Raw genomic sequence first — 13,254 nt, 5'->3', positions numbered from 1 at the left:
ATCCTTGCCCGCCTAATTTTTTTTCTTCCTCCAGTCTTGCAAATAATAAAAACTGCCAAAAAATGATAAATAACAGCCACCCAATTACTCTGGCATCACTGTATTCAGGAATTTATGTTTACATTATCAAGATGTACAACTGCTCTGCATGACAACACCTTGCCACAGAAACAAATGGCATTTACATTTCCTCTGGGTGCTAGCTGGGTGCAGGTTCCTATTCATTTAGCCAGTTTGCCTCCTGAAGTAATGGGAGGCCCTGACCTCAAGCCTCTCTGTCAGCCCATTAGTGAGTGTTGAGAGCATTGCATCGGCTGCTCTGCTGTTCTGCCACTCGCATACACCCCCTAGAATCAACACAAACAAGCCCAGAATGCTGCCCCTCCAGTTCACACAAACACACACACACACACACAAACAGCCAGGCGAGATGAAGCTGGGGCATTGATTTTATAATGATGCCCTGGCTGCTTCCAGACATGGAGGAATTGAAGCTGGCTGAGCGGAGCTCTTGGTGTGTGGAGAGTTTTTTGGACGTGAGCCTTGCTGGTTTGCTGGGACTAGTCCGGTGGAGAGGCAAGGCTACAGACGTGTGCAGCTGGTGGATCCAGAGCATGTAGAACATGGAGAGGCAGCCGTGCCCAACTTTTACAGAAGCACCCGGAGCCAAGCGTCCCTCCTCAGCACACACAGACCTGCAACTGCCAATCAAAGCAGCCTCGGGCGCTGCCACTGCCTTGTGCGCATTAATTAGCATGTATTTGCATAAGAATCCACTCGTTTAGCAGACCCACTTGGCTCTCCCCCCAAATGGCATTTTCTCTCGCCCCACCCTCTCTCTATCTCTCACTTTTCCTCTCCTTATCCTTTTACAAGCACCGATAAGAGCTAGAAAATAGTGTGTTAACCCTTTTCATCCCAAACCTCTCTTGAGACAAATTACACGCATGCATGATTGTTTGGTGTGGGTTTGCAAATGAGTAAAATGAGTCAACAAATGAGTCAAACAGCAAACAAACAAACAAAGGTACGCTAACATATTTAAGTGTTGAACACAGAGCACGGCAGGTTGTGTTTTTACTGTTTTGAAAAGTTGTGCTTGAGCCAACATCAACATCTTTAAAATGTCTTGCACTTCAAAGTTGCACAGCAGCTTTATGTGTCACAGCGTTCGCCAACACGGCAACATTATTCAGAGACGACTTTAAAGCCTTGTTTCACACGGTTCAGCATCGGTAGCCTGCAGAGAGCAGTAGTGCATGCATATACTGCTAAATTACAGCTAAGAGGACAGAAATACTCAGTTACTAGTCAACAATGGTTACAAGGGATGTGTGTGAGACAGAGAGAGACAATGAGAGCGCAAGATGTTTTCAACCATGAGCAGTCAATCCGGGTACCATACAGCCAGCCTGGTAGAGAGGGCTACCCGCTGCCCTGAGCACAAGTTTTGGAATGCAGTAATTGGAGAGGATTGTGCCATCAGATTCAACTTGAAGCGTGTACATGAGTCTAATGAAGGTTTTTTTTTTTTTTCTTGTGGTGCTTTTCTACACATTTTGCTTATTTAATGTCTTCTTTCATCCATGAAATATACAGCTGATAAAGATACAGTGGATGTAATAAACAATAGCTCTGTTTCCATCAAGCGGTCTGGTATGGATCAGTTCATTTTTGGTACCGTTTGGTTCGGTAAAGCCTGATCCTGTGCCCTAGTTGGTTGGCGGTGTGTACACCAGGAGCTGATAGCCACGTCAGCTACATGATAGTATAACGTCATCACAGTGTGACACAGTGTACCCCACTAATAAATTCAACAAAGAAGACAAACGTTTCACAGTAAACATTATTTTTCCCAATCAACCGACTGCAGTGTTTAGCTCCACTCTTTAGGGTCCGATTGATATACTTGGCACTCCAACCCAAAGGGTACCAAAAAGTAAGACGGTACAGGTCTGTAATTTGTGAATCTTTCCCGGCTTTACTACTTACTTAATTTGTGCCTACCACAAGGAACCACTCATTGAATGTTCATCCCTATATTGTTGTTATGTTTAGGGATATACATTCAGGGACTTTTTTTGTAGATTTTTAAATGTACATTTTTGATAATTGAGAATTTTAACATTTTGGAGAGAGCCTGGAATGGTAGTTTTGATTCACTTTTACATAATATTGTTTATCTGTGCATGAAATGGCATAAATGAGGCACAAATACACATTCTTAAACACATAAATAGATAACAGATATCAGCATCAGGTGTCAATATGTGAAAGTCTTCACAATAAGAGGGGGACTTATGTGCAAGCAGCATGAAGTTAGGATTGAATGTGTTTGTATTTACATGTCTGTGCATAACGGTGGAGTGCGATAATCAAAAATGATAGCACAAACTTTGAAGTAAGCATTTTTATAGCCTGAGGACAATTGGCAAATTTCAGTTCAGTGTGTGTAGGTCTGTGTATTTACATCTGTGTGGGTTTGGGTTTTTTTAATTTTAAGTCCAGACAGCGGCTCAAACCACAGGAGGTTGCACAGTTGCTCAGGGGGCCTCCCTCCCTCCCAGCATTCCCTGCTGGTCCAGGCAAAACGGCTGAGGTCCCTGTCACAATCTTCAACCTGTGTCTCCTTCCTCTCCTCATATCTAATTTGAGGCACACACACTCAAAGGAACAAACACACCCAAGGGGCTTAGACCAGCCTGTCTCATCCCATTTCCTCAGCGCCTTTGATCCCCAGCCCACCCAAAAATACATTGCTCCCCTTGCAGTGTTAACTTCCTGCTATGCTATTTAAACTTCCTTTTTCTGCCTGAAGCAACCACAGCTTTGGTGCTATAGCTGCTGCTGGGATCTTCTAATGACAGCGGTGCAATAAGAACAGGCTGGGGAAAGTAGGATGACAGTGACAGGACAAAAGGCCCTGAGGTGCGCTATAAGATAAGAATGGCTCATTACAGCTTGGTAAGGGTTAATGTTCATAAACGGCTCTGAAGGACCCCTCCCAAAATGCTGAGGCTTGTTACGATAGCTAATGATGTCAGCGGAGGGTCTTGCTTGATGATTAGCTTAAACGGAGGACTAATAGAAGTGTGTGAGTGTAATTAATGACTGAAGGGGAACCAAACAACGAGGAGAAAACACTGCTGTGGTCGTTGGTGTTCCAGGGTTAAACGTGTCCTCACAAAAAAAAAAAAGCCAGGGCACCTTATCAGCTGGTCGAGCGATCTCCATGCCATCCAAAGCCATGCCCTGGCGTGCCATGCCACGACTCCCACTCCAACACCCAGACAGACCAGCCTTTGTGGCTGGGCCTAATTAGCTGTCACAGCAGGTGGAGCAGAGACCAGGGACACTGTGGTCGACTCTCTGACAGCACAGGTCCCTGCAGAGCTCCCCCAGACACTGACCGCACACCAACAATGTGTATGTGTGTGCGTGCTTGTACGTGTATGTGTGTGTGGGGCCCAGAGTGCATGTGCGAATGCATGACTGATTGCCCACATGTATCTATGTGAGCGCTCGAGTTTGATCGAGACAATGAGTATAAAACAAGCCTGGACATGATGATGAAGGGCATTTATACACAGGTCTTCACAGACAGGCAGAAATAAGATTATTTTATTGCAAATTTGGTTGAAAAAGACATGAGGAGACGCCTGGGGAAGAGTTATGTGTCTGGAAAAGTTGAATGACATTTCATTTAAGTTTGTCTTTCACTTTCCACAGAGACAGCCAGTCCTCACTTTAGAAAAAAAAAAGAACACAAGACAACACTTGACACTTGTATATTTTCATAGTAAGGTCAGTAAAGGGCAAAAAAGGCCTGAAAACACTATATATATATGTCAGTATAAATTGCTGAGATAATATTATGTGTCTGTCATGTTGTATAATAAACACAATAAAAACAAATCACAAAATCAAGACATAACTATGGTTTCATCGTCACTGACAGATTTACAGCTTGGAGCAGATGTGTATGATTTATGGTGCATGTGAACGAGAAGCAGTAGACGTCAAACATGATCCAGACACCAGGGATAGAAAAGGTAAACAACTAATTTTAGATGCAGAGATGTTTTCTCTGGCCCTATCTACGACCATAAACAATCAGTCAGCTTTCCTCTAACTTAATAACAGCCTATGTTCATGCTTCCTCTGAATCATCAGGCCTATGTCACTTCTTCACCAGAACAAAACATTACTTTGTGTGTTCCCCTAAAACCTGCGTTCTGTTGCTTTTTGCGTTTACGTGGTAGAAGATACCATGCATGCTGATACTGTGTTTTAGTTACTAAGGCCTGTCTAAGCTGCAGTAATACTTCTTTACTGATTGCTCAGCTTGCACTGGCACACAGGTAGACACACACACACACACACACACACACACACACACACACACACACACACACACACACACACACACACACACACTGCACTTCAACACACACCCCTGGTTTAATCTATTACCATTTTTATGTGGCTCAAGTATTCAGGCCGTGTTAACCAATGCATCATTATGAGGCGTATAACTGCAAAAGCCAAAGGATTTATAGGCTTAAATAAATTATGGGAAAGGATAGTGCAATTTTTATGAGTTGCAACTTGGCAAATATTCTTTTAAATAATAATAATGAAAGAAAAATGTCCTGGTGTTGTTGGACGATGTGAGAAAAAGATTCCTCTCCCTGCTGTTCAAGTCAGCCTTTAAAAGCTCATCCATCTCAAGATATCCACACTATAGCTTTTCTATACAATCATCTAACATACATTATATGAATTGATGGGTTCATTGGTGGTATTCAAACATCATGAGTTTTTTTCTTCCTCACTGTATTGCAAGTGTGATCATTTTCTACATGTCAAACTCATGCTCCTTTAATGTATCTCGAATCACTTCTATTGAGCACACTCACACTGGGACTCTGATGGAAAATGTTATGCTGAAGCTTACACTACAACATACACAATGATTTATTGTGCATTTGCAGGGTAATATGTTGCTCACATGGTCACTATACATCACCGGTGAGGTTGTGTGAGTAGGTCTATTTGATCCCATTTGGCAGATGGATCCAATTGTCCGGGTTGATATTGGCCTGTGACAGAAAGCAATCTAATGGCAGGCTCATTGATGATGATGAGTTCTGTTCCATTGCACTGAGATCCAGTCCAATTTCAAAAGCAAATTCAGCCATTTGTCTTCCAAATAATTGTGGCACTTTATCAATTGCTCCCAGTCTTTTATCTATCACTTCGATTGATGTGATCATTTTCACAAACAGCCCTCTGTGCTAACGGCTTCTTGGAGCACACTTGCAGGGTTTTGTGTGTGTGTGTGTGTGTGTGTGTGTGTGTGTGTGTAAGTATCCGTCTTAAGACATCTCAGCACAAGTTTTCTAGCATGTGTTTGTAGATGACTATGCATTTGTTTGCAACCGAGCATATGCTTGTAACCCACATGCCTGAATATTTTGTATGCGATGATATTCCCCTATTGACATTACAACAATATATGTTCTGCGCCGCATGATTACTTTTATTTTATTTCAGTGTCTGTGCTGCTCTGTGTATTTATGACACTATTTAAGTATGATAGGGCTGGTTTGATGAGCATCTTAAAGCTTGTTCCTTCTATAACGATCACCAGCCCTGTGAGTAAGTTTGGATGAATAAATCTCTTATTTCTTTGTGGTGTGTTTACAACTCTTCTCAGGAGAAGTAAGTATCCCAAAGAAAACTTGGTCGAACATCTGCTTTGAAGGAGAGCGCTGACTATCTACTCTGTCGGGTAAACACAATAGCATTTGTACAATCTCGACCCAATTACGTCTGACAGACATGTAAAGCTTTACTTCATGTCTGCTCTTACTGTCATCACACTCAACGTTTTATTTATTGTGTTTTGACTGTGATGATTTGAGGGATTTTTTAAGGTAACTTTAAATTATCTCATTGTGGAAATCTTACCATGTAGATACTCTTTTTTTCTATTTAAAGGTCCCATACTATGCTTTTTCTGGTTTCATGTGCTCTTTAGAGTGTTTTCCAGGTGTTGTGTGCGTGATTAGGCACGTCTATGTGCACAAGTTGAAAGTCTGCGGAAACGTGTGTCCTCCTACAGCCTCATGTTAGCTGTAGCAGTGGCTGCATTTAACGCTCAGTCCCTTGACCGTCCCTTGACACAAAACTGACAGATGCGTGGTGTGTAACTGTACTCAACTTATTATTACTCACCCACTCCTCTTTAAAATGTAAGATACTTTAGTTCTTTTCCTGGCCAAGCTGAATTCATTTTACTGTTGTCTTTTGGAGTTATAGATGCTTCTGGGGAGGAAACAGGTTGTTGCTGTGCTCTGGCTTTTATGTTGTATCTGGGCATTTAACCCTTTATGTTTGAATGGATGCATCAGCAGTGGCGGATGTGTTCTGTTATCACCTTACATCTTTTTTTTCCTGCACAAATCTCATGCATAAACACGTGTTCACTCTATTTCTCAAATATATACTCACATAATCCTTTCATCCTCCGTATTCCACCACTCTCTTTTTCTTTTACTCACAGATAAAAGTACCACACATACATGCACATGGCCCTGGTGAGGTGTTCTCATGGCTCGGGGAATGAAAGAGAGAGAGAGGTGGAAGAGAGAGAGAGAGGGTAGAGAGCAGCAGTCGCCTCACCAGAGCAGACCTCATAAAACTCCCTGTCACTTTGACTAATTTGTTAGTCTTGTCTCACTGTGTCGAATCGTCAACCCTCTCTTCCCCCCGATGCACCTCTACCCTGACTCCCCCTGTCCTTCTTTTCACAACCCCCCTCATATCCACAGGAAGAGGAGGGAGGGGTAAAGGGAGGGAAAAAAAAGGGGGCAATAAATGTAATATAGTGCATCAGCCATTGGTTGCAGTGATCTACACAGCCATCCATCGGCAGTCAGAGGAAGAACAGGGGCTTTATGGAGCAGGGGATAGCATGATGGCTCGATTTCTCATCCACTTTCTGTCTCTGTCTGACTCTGTCCTCCCTCAAGAGTAAGCCTGCTGGGCAACCAAAGAGAAAAAAATCAAGAAAAAAAAAAAGGGGAAAAATTGGGTTTTTATGTATCTAGGCTGGGCTATCTAGGCTGGGTCCTCAAGAAGACAGGTTGTAGTGTGCCACGCAGGATTGAGTTGGAAGGCATTGGTTCTAATGTTCGGTTTGGTCTCCCAGAGGACCAGAGAGCCAATACAAGATTCAGATACAAATTAAAAATCCAAAATCCTGCTCCGGTGGGATTTAATTGCCAAGGTAATTATGCAGAAAAGGACAGAGATTACAGTGACAAAACAGATGAACATTTTCCTCAATGACATGACATCATTATCATCAGGGAGAAAAATGTGTTAGCTGGATACAGGCTACAATTTTTTGTCATTCCTGCTCCCCTCCCTTCCCAAACCGCCCCCATGTACTTCGTCTTTAAATAGGAGCACGGGCCTTGGGCTAAATATAGGCCATATTTCACTGCCAGCTGAGCTGTCAGCGCCCCGTCTCCCTCTTCTTCACTGTGAGACAGACACAACCCTCCTTGATGTGTTTTCGAACGGAGACAGGCAGTGTGTGATCATTTCAGCTCTATCTAACCCGTCTCCTCCAACACACACGGCAGGCCCCAAACGCCCCTGACTTGTCGGGCTCCCGGGGAGGCTGTTGTGAACTCACACTCCAATTTGAGAGGAAGGCTCTTTCCCGCTGCGCTGGCCCTGTTTCTCTTCTACATGAGGGGCAGGATGTCCTGACATGCGAGCCATGGGTGATGGAAGCACTTACTTGCGCTGCTTCAGTGCAAGGTGTGCATGATCTGGGAGCTTATACTCAGATTCAGAGAGGCTTTATCAAGGAATTTTGTACTTTGTTTGTGGTGACAATTTTCTTTCCATCTTTACCTTGAGGACAAAAAAATCCATATCTAAAGTAAACAACAACAACTAAACTAATTACAATCTTACCAAAGCCCTTTAAAGTGACTATTGACAGAAATGCCAATACCATTCAATGCAAGAGGAAAATACTCTTAATTACCTAAACCTCCAAAGGCACTGATAATAGTGACAGAGGTCAGGACACTTATTGTGGCTTTAGAATGGTCACAGGTCGGGGTCTTAGCATCCTCATATTCCAGTTTGGACTCAACCAGCCCTTTAAGAAAAGTCAGAATGCTTTCACGTCTTTAATTGAGCTTAAAAGGCTGCGAATAGCATCAACAGCTCCAATGAATTCATTAATGGAGAAACCACAGAATGATAATGAGAGGTATCAAGCAAGGACCACATAACAGTTGAACGATACCTGATGACATAAAACCAAATTGACTTTGCATCAGATTTTTGAAATGAAATTAGATAACTAAAATAAATTGACTTTTTTCCATTATTATATTCTGTACAATATTATTTGTTTACTCTTAAATATCGAAAGGTTTTGGCTCTAATACAGTGTGTTCATCATATTGACATAGCATGCATTCCAGTTACAGCAATCTCTGGGTAACATTGGCAATTTAATGCATGAAGTCCTTCTCTACTAAATTTTTTTTTTTCAAAAGAAACTGTATTTTTTTCATTGCATTTTAAATAAGATAAACACCATCAGTAGGTTTGATGAACAACATCATGATTTAGAGAATAAACATGGGTGTAACTGTTCCAGTTATATGTGAGATGAGTCACAAAACAAGTTAATTGTTTTGGAAGAGAAACAACTAATTCCAACAGTTCTCTCGGGAGAGAGACATGTAAATAGGATTATTTGGGGGGAACTGGGAATTTTTTGCAAGGCTCAAAAACAGTAATGCTCAATCACAGAGTTGGCAGTAGAGGCTTTGTTGTTGCATGTTGCAGCCAGAACTTAATGAGTTTTACTTTATTAATCTCACAAATAAATGAAAAGTGTATCATTGAAAATAACACATTGCCAAAAGACGTTCAGTATCCCCGCAAACACACATTTACCGGTGCTCCTGCATATGCCTGCAATGGGCCAATGCTTAAAGCCGTTTTATGGAATGATCATCTGCAAAATGTTTGCAGCAGGATTGCCGTCTTTTTAACTTGACCATTATCAAACACTTTTAGGACAATTAATGAGTCAGGTACAAAGTTTGAGACTTTAAATTTATGTACTCAGAAAACATCCAGTCTTTTGTGTCTCTGGTCATTAAATTCATAAGTTTCATAAAACCTTCACCTTTTTGTCATTGTTCTGAAATAACGTTTTTCTGTTTCTTGAAGTGTCTGGAAAAATACACATTTTGTGATCGGTGGAATTCATAATGCATGGTCTAACAAGGTCAAAGGCCAGCAATGTCCTTGTCTCTCTAGCTCCCTGCCCCACTATCAATGAGACAGACAGGCCAAAGACAGAGCAGGTGAAAAACATACACACACACACACAGTCACACAAACACGTTTGGCAAATGCTCTCAAACTTACACACAGGCCTTTCACCAGAAAAATGTAAGCAAGATTCTCTCTTCCATGCACAGTTAGTTTTCAAGCCTTGTGTGGCTTCAGTTGACTTTTATTCATCATAACAGAACGAAAGATATAGATTTTCTCCTGGAGATTAGAACAAAGAAAAAAAATGAATGTATAGACATAGAGGAAATAGAGCATGAAGGAGGTGGATATATGTAGGGGGAAAAGTGAGTGAAAGAAGGAGAGAGACAGAAAAAGGGTGATGTGAGGAAAAGAGAGATGGGCCTCTCTAAGTGCATAGACACAAAGCTGTGAGTTCCTAGGCAAGACAGCATGAGCTGCCTATTTGTCAGCATTGATCAACCCATTAAGGGGCTGTGGTGGGAAGCATATTGGTTTTGGAGGCCAAAGGGGCAGAGAGAGACAAAGATAAAGCAAGACGGGGGGTGTTGAACTCCTTTTAGCCTCAGCAGCTGTACGTCTGTGGGATGAAAAAAGTCTGCAGTCGTCCTCTCCAATGTCTATGCAGTTCATTTTCCAAGAGCCCAACGGGAAGGTATAGTGGATGTCATTTGTCTTACAGCGTCTCGCGAGGCCCCACTGTATATGTTATCTTAGCTTTCTCCTGCTTCTACGCTATTAAGGTTTTAGCTAGCTCCTCAGACAGACGGCTTGTCATTTGTCCTTTTCCTTAGTGTGTGTGTATCTGTGTAAGCTCAAAGGGTGGGTGGTGGTGGCAGAGGTGGGGGTAGGTCCTGGCCCTAGGGAACGCAGGCTGCCTCTTTGCCCAGCCTCTGATGAATTCATATAATTAACTCTGCCTTGATCTGTTGGCTAATCCTGCACTCAGTAATAAGGGATTAAAATGTCACCTAAGCCACCTGCTGTTATTGAGCCCCTAGACTTTTTGTATGTGTGTGTGTGTGTGTGTGTGTGTGTGTGTGTGTGCGTGCGTTTGTGTGTGTTTGAAAGAAAGAGAAAGGGAGAGGTGGAGAGATTTAAAACAAATTAAAGTGAAAGATTTTTGTACTAGAAAACTTTTCTCTGTGTACAGAAGGAAATATGTGTAAAGGACACTACATACTGTAAAAGTAGGCATCTTAAGCACTGCCCTTTGCATTTTAGCTCCATTCATAGTTTGGCAGTTCTGTTCTGTAGTAAGGCATCAAGTTGAACTCTAGAATTTGCTGGAGAAAAAGTTGCAGCAGACTCGCTCTGAGAAACTCATTGTCACATGCAGTCACTAAAAAGGGGCATGAAAGTGGGACATACTGGAAGTGGGAGTCGAGAATGTTTTTCTCCTCCCCTCTCACTATGACCTCCTTGGACCAAGTAAAAGCAAAAAAAAAAGGAACAAGAAAAGTGCCAGTTGGTTGGCTAACAGCCTGAAGAACAACATCCAGACTTGCCTGCCTGCTGGCCACCACCACTTGGTTGCCGAGCAAACCCAAATGACTTGTGTTGCTTCTGTCGGACAGGGGATAATAATAAGGCTTTCCAACCAATCGCTGCTGTTTAAGACCTGGAAGCTGACTGATCACATGGCAGGGACTGAGGGACTGGCCTAAAACTCTTTTCTGTCGCACACACACTTCCAATATGTGCTAAGATCACACCTTGACTTGTTGCTTATGCTCACACTGACCTTAATTATCTCCCTCACAAATACTCTCATACATCAATGTCTCAGCCTACCTGAACTTTATCCCAGATGCACATGTAAACATGTTTAGAGCAGGAGTGATGACAGTGATCCAGAACAACTAATAGAATGAAACTGCTCCTGTTTGGCTTTTTAATGCTTAAAAACTGTAAACAATGCACCTTTGTCACTTGAGCTAACAAGAAAAAAAAAATCTTCTCTTGAAACAAATATAAGTCACTTAAATCTTACTGTGATGTAATCCCATAACTGTTAAGACAGTATTTAAATGTGCTTTTTTTCCAAATATCTCCCTCTTTCCGCTTCTCCCTCCTACCACTCTACCCCGTCTATTCACCATTTAGTCCAGTTCTACTCAAGTTCTCTACAAAATAAAAGGAATTAATTATTAGATTGAAGATGTGACTCCCTGTGTACCCTATTCAGTCCTTGACACAATAATGACTGTGCATCTGGATCTCTAAATCTTCCATCAGAACAATATTGTCTCTTTCTAAGTATTTGGTAACCCTATTAATGCTGTTCACAGTCAAACAACAAGTCATGATGTATTCGGCTCCATTGGTTAGATTTGACACGTTATATAGCATGAGAACTTACATTTGGTTAAACTGATGTGGAGATGCATCTGTGCAGGTCAATCTGTATGGGTGTGACTGCAGCTGCATTCTTTTCCCCCTCTGTCTACAGCTCCATCCACTTGTCATTGTGATGTATCTGTCATCTCTCAGAGCTTTGTTCCCATGTCACAGCATATTGCTAGACATGTACGATACATCCCATGGGTGTCACCATGTATACACATGTCCATACAGACATGTCCATGGCAGTCTTTGGTCTACATTTTGACCGCGGTCAACTGTTGTCAAGGGCTGCACTGCCTAAGGGCCTGACACCCACTGTGCAGACAGTCACGCTGACTGATCTGAGGGGGGCAGAGTCGTGTGCCATTCACTGGCACTCACATGCTGGACTTGTCCACATGGCCTGGTTCGGAGTATGCAGATACAAAAAATGTTGTGCTGAATATTAAACACAATGCCAAATATGACATGTGTGTGTAGCCTAAATAAGCAATGGTCTTTGAGGGTGGCTCTAAACAGCCATCTTTTCATGCGAGAATGAGAGGATATTATTCCTGTATTGAAGAAGGTGTAGCCTACAGTATTTTTTTCTGTTTTCATACAATAGGGCAGGGAGTACAAATGAAACCATTGACAGGGGAGGAAAAAGAGCCATGTTGGGTTTATTTCTTTTTTTTTTATATTGGTGACGATTTGCTTACTATAATGGATCTTCAAAGGTTATTTATTGATTTCTTGCTATTAACCTTTCACAAGCCTATTTCACAGATATACTGTTCAATAGCTTCCAGGAGGAGGAGGAGGATGCTGGGGCAGGGGCAGGGGGCTGTTGGCCATCCGTCAAGTGGCATATTGTTTGTGAGTTGCAGAGGGGAATGGGAGACCTGAGGAAGGGATGGAGGCAGAGAGAGAGGGATTACTAAAGGGTCATGGATGAACAGGATGTAGCTGGTGACTGTGAGTCTGGAGCCAGGAAGGGGACAGGAAGAGCAAGGGCCATCTTGAGAGGACCTCTCCCTGTGGGGCTGGGAGTGGCTGATGTAATGGCATTAATCTCCAAGTGCCATCTGACACCCAGTGTGGCATCAACATTGAAAAGTGCTAATTCTGCTGAACTGTGAGGGGAATTTAGGCATCTCTAGAGGCAGTGCCCTGGATTAATTAAACATGCTGGCATACAGCAAGCGTACAGTTTCCTTTACAGCATCGGAACTGTTGAATTTTTGCGTTCAGCTCAAAGACTGGGACACACTCAGGATATCAATATCAGGAAAACTGCCACATTTCAGATATTTCTTCCCACTTAACACATTGTAGATACTGCTCTTTTTGTTTCATGCTAACCTGGGATTTCCCCTTCTCTTTCTCTCCCTCAATTTTTACCACTTTCTCTAGATGAACCGGCCCATCCAGGTGAAGCCAGCCGACAGCGAAGGACGAGGAGGTAATTAACCTTCTCCTGGTCTCTGTTGCATGCACACCCCCCCTTTAGAAAACACACACACACACACACACACAGGCAAACACACAAATACACTGGCACAG

The 13,254-nt window shown here is 42.5% G+C and overlaps 1 protein-coding gene across 9 annotated transcripts in view; it reads left to right on the top strand.

Annotated features, from left to right (window-relative positions):
* Positions 1–13,254, top strand: part of celf6 (CUGBP Elav-like family member 6) — a 127,983-nt gene that overhangs the window by 70,097 nt on the left and 44,632 nt on the right. For all 9 annotated transcript variants that reach the window (XR_013778807.1, XM_079340035.1, XM_079340034.1 and 6 more), the window contains exon 3: positions 13,105–13,153. Coding sequence is in view for 8 of the 9 variants with exons in the window: in XM_079340035.1 (XP_079196161.1) it covers positions 13,105–13,153 (49 nt within the window). In the remaining variant the exon portion in view is untranslated. The remainder of the gene's footprint in view (positions 1–13,104; positions 13,154–13,254) is intronic.

The sequence above is a fragment of the Symphodus melops genome, assembly GCF_947650265.1.
Source record: "Symphodus melops genome assembly, chromosome: 3".
NCBI lineage: Eukaryota > Metazoa > Chordata > Actinopteri > Labriformes > Labridae > Symphodus > Symphodus melops.
This window is presented reverse-complemented; position numbering and strand designations above follow the sequence as displayed.